At 48.2% G+C, this 13651-nt stretch overlaps 1 protein-coding gene across 8 annotated transcripts in view; it reads right to left on the bottom strand.

Moving 5' to 3' along the window:
• Positions 1–13651, bottom strand: part of LOC120906401 (potassium voltage-gated channel protein Shaker) — a 171216-nt gene that overhangs the window by 20173 nt on the left and 137392 nt on the right. For 7 of the 8 annotated variants that reach the window (XM_040318031.1, XM_040318034.1, XM_040318036.1 and 4 more), the window contains 3 exons: positions 3979–4102; positions 2973–3144; positions 746–842 (listed from right to left, as the gene is read on the bottom strand). In XM_040318031.1, coding sequence (XP_040173965.1) covers positions 746–842; positions 2973–3144; positions 3979–4102 — 393 coding nt within the window. The remainder of the gene's footprint in view (positions 1–745; positions 843–2972; positions 3145–3978; positions 4103–13651) is intronic. The other variant, XM_040318032.1, reaches the window with a different exon arrangement.

Raw genomic sequence — 13651 nt, 5'->3', positions numbered from 1 at the left:
GGCACGTCGTTTGAACAGGCTCCTTAAAAATCCTATTGGATTTGTCCAACAAGGGTGCTATAGAGTCTAATTCCTATTTTATTAAGTTTATTTCACTTAGGAAAGAGTCAATAACGTGCTCCACAGCAATCAGAACTCCTGGTAAACCCTGTAAGGACTGAGAAAAGACCAAACATTTGTAATAAAAAAAAAGAAAACTTCCCAGGGAACTTGATATGTTAAGACCTATGAGAAGTTGATTTTTTACGATTTAGTGCTTCTTTTAAATGTGTAGGATCTGTTGAATTTGGTCATATTAATGCATAGTTTCTTTTAGTCCGTACGAATATCCAATGCATTCGTTACGCGTAACGCCAAGGGTAACGTTTTACCGCGCTATAACCCTGCAGCTGGACCCCTCAATCGGACACTATAAACTGGAGCTTGTACATGTAACAACTAGCCAACCGTGCGCGCTAGCATTACGTACACCTAACGCTAGCACTACCAGATGTACAATTCGGTAGAAAAAGTAAACACGAAAACAAAACATCAGATTCGATTTACGGAAAGTTGCGCAGCATACGCTGGCTGCTCGGGGCGTAGATCCGCATGCACAGTGCCATGTTTGTATCTGTAGTGTTGTCGCTGCGCCCGCTGCCCACCGATCGGGTTGTGTTAGACGCGGGGTGTTAGTGCCGTTCGAGAGAGCGTTAGAGCGAGTTAGAGCAAGGGAGCATGCAAACGCACACACACACACACTTACCTAAATTTATTAGTTGCTTGTTCGCCTAATTCATAAAACTTAATCTCTTCGCTAAATACATCTAAAGGTACGTTGACTGGTCTCCGTAATCGACCGCCTTGGGATTACATTCAGAAGCGAGTCCACGGCGCAGACAAACGACACCACCGCGCACACACCACGCACCATGACGACGTTTTCGTTGCATTTCGTTCGTTGTGTTTCGCCACGAAGGTCCACCACGCGCACGGACGAGTCGTGTGATGTGTGTTGTGTAGTGTTTGTGTGTGTGTGTGGGTACAAGTGTATTTGTTTGTGTGAGGTGTAGGTGTTGTTGTTGTTGTTGTTGTTGTTTCGGTTGTTGATGTTAGATTCACACATTCACGCGTTGTCGCGGCAAGGGGGTGGGGGGGAGACGGTTGACAAGATTTTTTGGTACAGTTTCGTAGGGGCGTTGTTTTGGTGTTTTTGTTTTGAACGGGTGTTCGAAACAGTTTGTTGTTGTTGTTGTTGATGTTTTGTTGTTGTTGTTGTTGTTGTTGTTGATGTTTTTGTTTATTTGTTTTGTTTTGTTTTTTTTTTATTTGCGTCGATGAGATTCGTAACAGTAGTGAGTGTGTTTAACGGTTCATGGAAAAGGGATTCGAATTAAATTATTTTAGAAACATTTAGAAAACAATATTGACAGATGGTTTACGGGTGATATTGCGTTTGTTTTTTTTCGTAGTGAATGGTGATGAGAGAAAGTTTGTCAATTGATAAAACATAGTAAAGTAAAATAATTAATATTTAATTTTTGGTTGTTGTTGTAGACAGACATAGAAGGAGAGAGAGAGAGAGAAAGAGAGAGTAAACAACAAACGAGGAAAAAACGAGAAAATAAGGAAACCGAATCGAAAACAAGACAAAAACACAAAACAAAAACAACCGTGAACAAAAACAGCCACAGAGGAGACGGACGGGTTGGTGCGAGTGGCAATGGTGGAGGGTAAGGGGGGGGGGGGTTAGAAGAGTGACACAGGAGAATTACAATCAAGAGATACACAGAGAAAGAGAGAGAGAGAGAGAGAGAGAGAGAGGCGATTTAAGTTGGACGTTGGGGTCAGTGGGGAACAGGGCGAGGCACCATTCCGGTACGTTTTGAGCCGGATAAAAGGTGAAAAACAAACAATAAAAGTTTATCGAAGACGTAACAGACAAATAGAGGAGAGAGAAAGAGAAAGAGAGAGAGAGAGAGAGGGAGAGACGGGCAGAACGAGAGAGAGAGAGAGAGAGAGAGAGAGAGAGAGAGAGAGAGAGAGAGAGAGAGAGAGAGAAGGAGAGTGATTGGCGTGTGGGGTGTGCGGGAGATGGCAAAAAGCGTGACAAGGTGTATGCAAATCGAGTTGATTGCGCGAGGAGTTGCAAGGTTTGCGCGGGAAGACAATTGGACAGAAAGGTAAGGCGGGGGGGAGAGAGAGGAAAGGTAAAGAAATAAAATGGACGCAAATGAGAAAAAAAGGGGTTGAATTTTGTTGTTTGATGATAACATGGAGCGCGTGAGATAGAGATGGAAAATAAAGTAGAAAAACAAAGAAATGGAAACAACAACAAAAAAACGTCATAAGCACACGGAACAGCACACAGGGTGGTGGAGAAGGTTTTCGAAGGTAGGCAGGTGTTTGTGTGTGTGTGTGTGTGTGTGTTTTATGTCGTGGGAAGGGTACGTGTTTGGAGGATGTGCGTATACGCGCGCGTGTATGTGTAGTGGTGCGTATAGCGACGGGTGTAGCAAAAGAGAGAGAGAGATAGAGAGAGAGTGGGTGTATATGTGTAGTGTGGTTGGTGTTTGTGAGTGTGAGTGAGTGTTTTTATTTTATTTTGCAGGACGGAACGATGCACGTGGGCGATGGGCGTTGGTTTTTCACAAGAAGCGGTTGGTTTTTTTTTTTTGTTCGGGGTTTTCAGGCAGGCAGGTGTTGGTTGGTTGGTTGGTTGGTTCGGTCGGAGGGAAGGTTGGTGGTTGATTTTCGTTATATTTATTTGATATGACGCATGGTGATATGGTGCCAGGTTTTTATATATATATATTTTTGTTTGTTTGAAGGGAGCCATGATGAGCAAGTAAAAAACCGAAGATGGGAGGTGGAGGTGGTATGGCAAAAACCGAAGGTTGTCATAATAGAGAAAAGAGAGAAGAAAAGAGAGAGAGAAATTTAAAACAAACTTCCGTTAATGGCGCTGATGGGGAAATTGAATTGATATATACTACCGCTTTGATAATAATACAAAATGGCATCAAAGCTCGGCCGATTCCGATCAAAAAAATACTCATTCCGCAGCGGATCGAAATACCGCAGCCTTCTGTCCGGATCGCCTAGTAGAGTATCGGGAAACTGGTTTAGCGTTCGTAGCTGGGTTTCAAACCGCAAACCACTGACCTGTAAAAGGGCGGCAGAGAGAAGAAGGATTAAAATGGTGTTGAGGTATTGAGAATGAAAGAGAAATTGACAGAGAGAGAGAGAGAGAGAGAGAAAAATAGAGAGAAAGAGAGAGATAAAGAGAGAATTACACTGATAGACGAAGAGACGTAAATCAATATCGAAAGTTTAATTTCCATGATTTAAGACTGCCTTTTATTTGTATGTAAGCTAATTGAAACAAAATCCTGGTCACGGCACCGAAACATTAATTGCAGTAATTCTGTTTCTACGTGACGCGATTCAAACAACTCATTCTTTTTATATCAAAAAATGCAGCAATACTGTTAGAGGCCACTTAGAAAAACGTTTTCTATGTGATGCATTCAAACACCTTGTCAAATCCTGGTTAGGGGTACCACGAGAGTTGCCTTTCCAGAAAACACTGATTCATTTGTTGAAAGGCAATTATTTATTTATTCTGATGGACATATAACTGTTGTAAAGAAAGTTGAGAATTGAGTAAAAATGTAACCAACTGGAGGTATTTACATGAAGTAGAAAAAATATCCTGGTCATGGCACCAAGATGAAAATTTCGGAACGGTCTCAAAAAACGGCCGCCACGTACTTTGTAACACTCGTGTGTCACATACAATCAGCGAAACATGTCATAATGACACTTAATTTGCTCAATCAGTTGCGATGCTTGCTACATCGGCCCGCTTGGGAACCGAGCTGGCAGTGGGTAGCCTAGTAATTAAAATATTTTGTAAGGGTGGTTCTCTCCGCTTTTAGTTCGTCGCTGCTGTAGCTGAAAATGGTCGCTCTCGCTGTGCGGAAGGTTCATACTTACATTGATGACAACTCTCTCGCAGAAATCGTGATCGTGTGGTATTGGTTCAAAATGAGTATGACCTCCCCCAAAACCGTGCGCCGCCCCCCCTTCTTCATCCTGACTGCTCAACTTGGGTAGAGACCTGGAGTGCCGGGGGGCGAAAGAGAAGAGAAAAGAGAGAAAAGAGCATTAGATTAGTTGCAATGCCGGCGTGCGGATGAGGCGGGATTGCTTTAGCGGCTTCCTCCAGGGCAGCCGTTGATTTGTTGAGCTGAACGGTTCCGGGTGAGAGCTGAAATTGACTGATGCCTTAAACTTTATTTAATAAAGTGTATATTGCACTGAGAAGGAAAAAAAAACAACTCCCCTCACACCCATACACTATTGCGCAAGTAAACTAAACGTTCGGGTCGTTTTGGTCGTTAAGAGGTGAGTTTTTTTGCCTCCACTTCCCCATACGCAATCACGATAAATATAAACACCTCGCTGTCGGTACCGAAAGGAGGGCGTAGAAGCAGGGGGGAAATAGGAAAAGAACGAACGAAAACTCCCCTACCCCGGGAGTGCCAATAAATCAATTATTTTACGCCACTGCCCCGCATCAAGCGGTCGGCGCGCGTGAGCGAAGCTTATGATGATTTAGCGCTGACCGGTGGGCCGTAAACAAATCAATTGGCTGGAGGGTGGAAAAATGCTTGACTAAGGAAAAAAAAACACACACAAAACACAACACCCGTATACTGTCCCGGCTCTGTCCCGACGACTTCAAAGGCGCAGGCAGACAGTTCGTCTAAAGCCCTTGCAGCCGCCAACCGCCATAGCAGCAAAAGGGGCACAGGGGCATCTTGATTGACGAGCTGCAATGGCGAGCGTCACCAGCCACCGCGGTGAGAGTAGGCGGATGGTTGGTGCCGTTCTGGCAAGTGCGCGCGAGCGCTCGCATCACGTTCGCGGGTGCGCTCTAATGATTCTATCGTCGTAATTAGCAGCCGTCACACTTTGGCACGGCCGCTTCTCCTGCCCCTGATTACCGTATTAGGGGGCAGTGGAGGGGGGGGGGCAGGATGCGCATACTGCTGTCGGTTGATGTCGCACGCCCCAGATCGGGAAGAAGTTCGGATTGATTAAGGTGAAGTTGCGTTGCTGCACATCATTCCGGCGCTCCTTCCCAGTTCTTTCCCGAATCCTCGAGAGAGAGAGAGAGAGAGAGAGAAAAAAAACGCTGAGCAAGATAGGGATGAGCCTAAGAATAGGGGACAGGTCGGTTCAAGCCTAGCGCAGGTATAAATAGCACACATCCGCAAGGCGATGCGATCTTCCAGTGGAAGGAAATGTGCTGAAGTACCGGGCGCCTCCATTTGCACGCCCATGGTAAGGCCGTTAGCAGTGGCGGCGGTGGGGGCGATGGCAGCCGCACCGAACTGGCAGACAAGATGTCTGCCAACCGAGACGAGCCGTGTGTGTGTGTGTGTGTGTGTGCTTCAAATTTGGCACAGCACGGCCGCCATTCTGACGGGAGCTGGGACGCGCGTGGAAGGCCGTAACGGCAGCAATCCGGCTCGAAGGACCAAAAACTAGGGACAAAAAGGGGGTGGATGGAAATCATGCAAATGGAGTGTCCTTTTTCTATTTTTAAGCTTCTCCTCGACAAAAGGCCGTGGGAGAGCTTTTACATTTTTGTCCCACCACCCATCCCTCCCCTTCGTATCCATTGTTCTCCAGTGTTTGTGCTTTCGTGTGTTTTTTTTTGCTCTCCACTCCGCGTGCAATTTTGAAACATTCTTTACCGATTTGGTCGATCTGTGTCTAGCATTGTGTTTTTTTTTAATTCTCTCTTACGCTCTGACTCTCTCTCTCTCTCTGTTTCTCTGTCTGTCACCTCGCCTCCAAACAGTGGGATTGAAAAATGTACTCGACAAGCTGCGCTCCGTCGCATATACTGTACTAAACCCCGGGGGGTTTCGCGATTGCCAGCGGATGTATTTGCGCCTCCCCCTTTGCTCTCTACCCCTTCACTCACCCATATTAACCTTACAGCACCCTCTTGAATGGTTGCCCTCGCGCTGCCAATGTGACACAACAATCGAACAAACACAGAACAAGAACGCCACGCCGTTTCGAAACGGTGCCGCCAGAATGACGCAAAACGCGCGTTACGCTCACAAACACCGAGCATTGCGGGCTCGGGGTTTTCCTTCCTGCGCTTCGCTTCCGGTTCCTCACTCCGTTCCGAGTCGAGCCGTGCTTCAAACTGAAGCTTTTCCTTTCTTCCACCTTCCCCCCCCCCTCCCACAGCTCCCATCGGACCCACGTCGGGCAGGCAGCGACTGTGAAATGGATGGGACTAAGAATGGAGCTTTGCCCACCTTTTGCCCAGCGTGAGTTTCAGCCCACCCCGACCGCCATGCAGATCTTCATCATCGCCATCTTCATCGCCTCCATCTTGGAGCATATTTTCGAGCCCTGTAATATTCTGCACCCCCCCCCCCACGTCCTACTGCTTTCCACACCGCTTCACCGCTTTAGTCAACTTTTGAAGGATTGGAAGGAAACAGACAGAACGAGAACGAGAAAGCAAGTGGGCGAAAGCCGGGGCGAGGGTTCACGCTATTTTTAGTAACCACTTCTCGGCTCCCTGCCCCATCGTCTCTGTGAAATGTTTTTGCCGTGTACCAACACACACACACACAGAGTTTCAGGCGACTTTTTGCATCTTCGTTTCATTTCTTTTCTCCTTTTTTGCGCTAGTTGTTCTAGCAAAACACTCCTTGCTGCAACTCTCCCAAGCTTCACCAAGCGAACGGAAGAGTGAAAAAGAGAGTGAGAGAGAGCGAGAGGGAGCCTCGCTGTGTTGTTCTCCCGGCGGGGCTATAAAAGTTGGGCACTTTCTTTGCAAAACGGATGTGCGGATTCTATTTTAGGCCTTCTCGGCCTCTAGCGGTGCTTGTTTTTCGCCCTTTTCCTGCTTTTTCCCAGGTTTGCTGAAGCTGTTATGCGGATTGAAATGAACACACACACACACACACACACACACACACACACGGGGAGAAAAACAAAAGGAAAAGAGGGAGAAAAGCCAACCGCTCTGGGAGAGATAATAATTAGTGGCAGCGGCTAGAAATCGCCCTCAGAGCGGCGCCTTTTGGATGCTTGGGTGGATTTTGTTTTCTTATTTTTTTTTGTTGGAAGAATATAATGAATCCTGTGATCGCCGGTTGCTGTGCTTAATAATGGGAAGAGAGAAGGTCCATGGACTGGCGGACTGGCCCGAAACGTACTTTACGTAAGCGGGGTCACCGTGTTTGCGTTTCGTTGCTGCTGTTGTTGTGTTTCGGTTCATCCCGCTCCGGGTATTTATTTAGTTCTTTCTAATTTTAGTATCGATTTTCAATCAAGAGGATGATTTGCAATAGGGTGCAGAGCGGCGAGGGGAGCGAGGGTTTTGGGCAAGCGGGCAGGCCATATGGCCGGCAATATCCATCACTTTGCGGTCGGGCAAATCTCCTGCCTCGGAAGCGAACCCGAATTCGAAAGCAGATTAATTGGCCCTACGCCCTAAGCGGGGTGAGGGCAAGGGGGGGGGGAGTATTGAGGCTAGCATAAATATGCGATGCACTTGCCGTACCGCTTGCGCTTGCTAGGGGGGAGGAGGGACAGTTTTTAATTAAATCGCTTTTGGAAAATCTGGAAACCCCACGCCCAATTAAGTTGTCCACTCATATGGAGGTGGAGTATGCAGTTGGGGGCAGGGAGAGCGATTGCATATTCGTAATTTGCATACGCCACCTATGGGCGGCCGGCCGGGTTTGTGGCAGGCAGGGCCGGCTGGTGCTTGACATAAGTTGTTTAGTTTCGTGCAATTTCGTGAAACACTTCTGTTACGGCAGGGTCGTTAAGCGTCGTTTCGATAATTAGCCCCTTGATCGTGCTACCTGAGTGGGGAGGGCAGCGGGGCACTTTAATTCAATGAAATGTGGCGGAAAGGAGGTTACGAAGTGAGGAATTATTTTTGCCAAATATTGAACAGTGAAGTCTAATCTGCTTACATCTGTATAGTTGTTTTTTTAATGAATCAATATTCATTCCAATTTGAATAGCTTTGAGTACAATCAGAGCTATGATTCTTACAGCAATCGTCGAGCAAAATCGATGAGTCTGATTCGCTAAATGAGGCTTTTTCTACTAAGATTAATCAATGTTCATAATAGTCTTGCAATACCATAAGATTTTTTTACTAATACTTATAAGTATTAACGATTCAGTGCATTCAAAAAGCAAGATTCATGATTAGATTCTTGAATTGAGTCATGTTAGAAGCATAATGCGGTTTTTTTTAATGGTTTTCATAAAATCGAGAAAACTTGTAAACGTACACCTCCTAAGGTATGAAGTATGCTTGTCCAAAAATGTTACATTAGCATTTGAGACCTAGCTAACAATAACAAATGGAAAAACAGTTAAAAGATAAATAAAACCTCTACCAACATGAGCAGCAATCGGTACACATACCGAAATCAAGGTGTTTCCTTGAACCTATCACGTGCGTCACGTGGCTTTGGGACGTTTCGAAGAAGTCCTGCTATGATTTTAGCGTAACCGAGCCAAACTTTAAAGTGTAAAAACGAATCCATTGCATAGCTTTAGGCGCGCGTGTGCTACGAAATTAAACACACGCACACACACACATACATAATGGAATGTATACGCAGCGCCAGAGGTTGACCTTTGCCCAATAAGCAATAGAGCCCCTTCCCATCATCCCATCAAACGTATTGTCTATCCCGAGAGAGGGGGTGAAGAGTTTGGGAAGGGGGCGAGGCGATGGCGGCGAGCGAAAGTTGTCAGCCCATTGCTTCCCCTGCCACCCAACCGTGGCACTATAACTTTTTGACAGGGAGACATTAACCCCCCCCCACCTTCCCCTTCCCCCGCTACCCAATCGCTCCGAACCCAGCAACCTGGAACAGAAGGGGAAGCATTCGATTCCTAATGAAAATTGATTTAAATACTAAGCCCACCTTCCATCCCCTTACTTCAGCCCCCCTGCCCCCCCTTCCCTCCCAACCCCTTCTCCACCTCCTCACGTAAAAAGGTAAATCACGACAATCGTTAATAATGTTGTTTGGACAGTTTTGGGGAAGCGAAGCTCGTTCACGTTCACGACCAAGAAGCGTAGCGAAGTGGTGAACGTCGGCAAGGGATGGAGGAGCAGGGGCACGTGGTGTGTTTGCTTCATTTGCTTCCATTTTGTGTCCTGCAGTTTGTTTTTGGCAATCGATAGCCCGGACGGGGCCAGAGGCACAAAACAAGGCGCAATATTAGGGTGCGATCGGTTAGGCGTCGCTTAAGCGTCCGTTAAGCGCCCGTTAAACGGCAAACGGAAAACGGCTGTATGTCTGCTGCTATCAATCATGCGCGGTTCAGCATCGGTGTTTAAGTCCAATCGTGAGCGGCTTGCAATAATAAAATAAAGAAAACACATCCACCATGCCATCGCTGGCGCACGGCGATGGAAATGAAGAGTTGTTTGTTCTGTATTTTGTTTGCTTCCTCGCAGAAACTGGGAAGCAGTTAATGTGCTTTTTTAACCCCTACCCCCCCCCCCACCCCGCTCAGGTTTCTGTTTCCCGATCGCTTGGAATGCGGCGAGGATTCCGGGGGTTGAATATTATGCTCCTCCTTTAACAGAAGCCGTCGACTTCGTCGGAACTGCATACCAGCCGGTTATCTAGTAATTTTATTGCTCACCCTCACCCCGTTCATCCCATCCCCCCCCCCGCGCAAGTCGGCTAGCCATAATGGAAGCCATAATTAACTATGAAAAGTTGCGCAAAAGTGCGCTGCACGGGAAAAAAAAAGCCAACCACGAGCAAAGAACCTGCCACTCCCGAGGCAATGGTCCCAACGGGGGGCAAACAAAGGCTGAAGCAATGCTGAGTAGCTGGAACAGAGACACACACACACACAGGTTCAGCTTTTATGCTCGGGCCATCCCGGCCGTAAATCGTAATCGAAATGGTCTGTATCGGCTTCCGGTTGGGTGCGCCGGTCGCACCTTCCAGGAATGTTTGTGTGTGTGTGTGTGTGTGTGTGTAAGGAGTGTTAGCGCCCATGCGGCCCAATCTCGTCACACAAACATGGCCGCTGCATTCTTGGGCCAATGAAATGAATTGGAAATCGCTCAATCATGGCTGAAATGGAATTCACCGAACAGGAATGGGTGGGCCGTGAATGGTTTGTTTTTTGGAGGGCAGATTAAAGCTTTAAATTTTCCATCCGTTCGGCTCGGTAGAGATGTAACAGTAGCAGTAGTAGTGATGACTTTCGAGCTCGAGAACGCAGCGCTCGAATGCCGAATTCCGAATGCGCGCAGCAGAAAAAAAAGTCCATTAATTTCATTCGCAACGTCCGGCTTGCTTCGGGCGAGTACCGAAATTAGCATCGAGCTTTCCAAGATGGCTACCAGATGGGTGAGTGTCGCATGAGGCATTCGAACAACTGCCCGACCGCGGCTCGGTCTCGGTCTGCCAGCTCAATTGGAAGATGTTTTTTTGTTGGATTTGCAACGTAGAGCAAAGCAGCCTGCGCTGAACTAAACCGTTCTTTTGTTGCCATGTGGTAACGGCACACATGCGCCCAACCACACCAGAAGAGCGGAAAGGTTGCTGGCTCGAGGCAGCAATTAGTTCGCTGCAACGGTGCAGCATGCCGGTGCGCACCAAAAAAAAAAAACCCTCCGTCTTTTGCCGCTAGCCTTGGAACGTGTGACGCCATACACCTAGCGGGAGCAGTTTGGGCTGAGTGGCATAAACATTTGGGTCATTGGGTACCACCATCACCACCGCCACCACCCATCGCTGATGTGGTTTTGTCCCCGATCCGTGCAATTGCAATTTCTTTCGGTGCTTTCGGTGGCACAAATGTGCCATTTTATGTTGCCTGGTTCGGTTTTATGGGGCGCGCAGGCAAAACTAGCCAACAAAGGCACCAGAAAGAATTCGAAAGAGCTAAAATACACACACACATACACACACAAACAATGCCCTTAAAACGTATGTTAGGAAAACAACGGCGAACGGAGGAAATAAGGGCAAGCATCACCACCACCAATCTTTCGGCTTGCCCAGCGTTTGTCGCAGCTGCAGCTCGGTGACGTGTGCCAAGAAGCGACTGGCGCATCATTCCTGCACACACACACACACACACACTGAGATACAGCCATCAGGCAGTAGCCAAACACCAGCGACATCATTGCACACTAAAAACAAAAACAAGGAGAAAGAAACCCAAAACCGTTGACCTAGATGGCTGACCACCCTGTCCCTATAATGATCAATTTTTAACGGTCAATTCAACGGATGCGTCCCGATCCCGCCGGGCGGGATTGGCATTTGGAATTGCAAATTGCAGGCGACGCGCCACGAGGCGCCACGGCGCTATAAAACTCCGCCAATCGCAAATTGCAGTTCGCAGCTGGGCGAACGAAATAAAAGGCGAATAAAGCTGCCCCACGTTTGGGCTGCGGTTTTGGTCCTTCGAGCCGGATCGCCTGCATTACGATCGCATCAGGATGGACGTCGCATCATGTTGCGTCGCGTGCAGCGGCGCCGTGCGCACGTGACGAACGTGCACTGCGTGTGCTGTGCTGCCGATCAAGGAGTTTATTTATGGGCCGTTTGCTTCTTCTGGAGCGCTTTTAACTATCGCGTCTCGGCCCCCCCAGTGGCGCCAGCCCCCCACCCTTCTTCAACTCCAATGGTTGAAGAGTTGAGAATGATTATGCTGTCCAATTGGTCCGAGTTTTGGTACACATAAAACCTAACCCAAGCGGGGCAGGAGTGGAACCACGGAAGGGAGCAGGAAGTAGGTGCTTTATGGTTTAAGTTGTTGAAAAAAAAAAACTGGAACTGATGCTTTGACCCAGCCTCGCTAGTGCATTCGCCGCGTGTCCTCGATAGCGTGCCATGCATCGTGTCATCTTGGCCATCCCGGAAATGGTAAAACAGAAGGAGGAAGGAAGCGACGAACGGGTTTAATGGCGATGAAGCAAGATGTCGCGACGGCGTTGGCAAAAAGTGAGGACAAAGCAAAACCAGCTCCAAGCAAAACAGCAGTTCAAATAAAATCGCTCTCGAAAGGAATGAAAAAAAAAAACAGAGCAAAAACAGGAAGCAGGATGCACCAAGCGGCGAACCCCCTTGCATGTGATGTGCACCCGGAGGTGGAGAGAGAGGTGTTTTTTTCTGTATCCTGCTGATGCATGTGGCTTCCGGACTGTTTTTTTCGGGATAGTAAATTTCCCCGGCCCCGTCCTGCCAGTGTTAATGCTTTCCGAGCTAATCGGATTTCGGGGACGCATCCGAAAGCGCAGCAGTTTCGTGACGGATTTCCCGCTCCGGTGGCTTTCGCATGCACAGTTTTATGTTTCTGTCCATTCGAAAGTGGAAACGGGAACCGGTGCGCAATAACAAAAAACTGCACTGGAGTGTCCTGCGACAGTTGAAATGGCAATTTCTAATGCATTTTGCGTGCAGTGGCTGCAGCACAGATCTCTTGGACGCGAAGCTTTTAGGGAATCGAATTACAAAACCTGCGAGAAACACTAAACGACAGCGAAAACGCGACACATTGCGCCTCTCGAACACCGCAGAGCTCTTAATTGGTTTTGGTGAATCGCATGCTCTTCTGTTACTACCGTTACCGCTGAAGCGGTGCAAATTACCTGTCCGCAAGAAGAGGGGGCTGCCCGCTCGTCTGACTTTCACCGCAACTGACTGGCTCTTGTCTGGGCCCTAGTACTGGCGTCAGGCCCCATTTCTCAACAAAATCTATCGGAGAAATGGTTGATGCCGAATTACACGGCGTTTTTTCGTTATCTTTGCGATAGATTATGGCTTTGCATTTAAATAGGTAACCAATCGCTCAACAATTCGGGGCGGCCGCGGTTGTTCCGAATGTTGCTGCACTTGCACAGTGCACCGGAACCGAAGGTGCTTTGAGTGTGCCGCGAATGAGGTGGAGGGCTGGGGTGGGGAAAGAAGGACGAGTCGGGCCTTCGATGGGGATGATGCGGGCCAGAGGGATCGCTCGGGTGTCGAGCTGCTCAAGGATCGGGGAATGTGGGCAGGGCTGGGAGGAGTCGGAGAGAAGGATTAACACTGGTTGGAAGGGCTTTTCCGGCCGCACTGTACACCACTCCGGGGTTCGTTGCTGTTGGCGTGCTTGGCTTTGTTTTGCGTGCCGCTGGACGTATAGGAGACACACACACACACACGCGCGCACGCACTCCGGTTTGGCGATCGTTTCCTTTCTGCAGGCGATTATTGTTTCGTGCGTGCACACATCCACACACACGCAGACACACACATGCACACACACACACTGTTGATTGCGGTGGTTTTTGTGGGCCTGATCGCTGCTCAGCTGCTAGTGGTTGATAGTTCGACGGCCTGCTGGGGCCTTTGGGGACGGGGCTACCACACAGCCGTGGCACCGTCGCATCCGCTACGCTCTGAAGCCACCACACTTAACGCACTAAAGCCGTTCACGAAAAAAAAAAAAAAAAAACCACGCGCACAGACGCAGAGAACAACACAGCACTGTAGGACTTTGGGAGCAAGCGTGGCCTTAGCGCGCGATGCGTCGCCGTCGCAAGGGACTTTTCCTTTTTTTTTCGCCTGCTGTGTGCCTT

The sequence above is a fragment of the Anopheles arabiensis genome, chromosome X (genome assembly GCF_016920715.1).
Source record: "Anopheles arabiensis isolate DONGOLA chromosome X, AaraD3, whole genome shotgun sequence".
NCBI classification, from domain to species: domain Eukaryota; kingdom Metazoa; phylum Arthropoda; class Insecta; order Diptera; family Culicidae; genus Anopheles; species Anopheles arabiensis.
The sequence above is the reverse complement of the archived record's forward strand: the minus strand, read 5'-3'. Positions and strand labels throughout refer to the sequence as shown.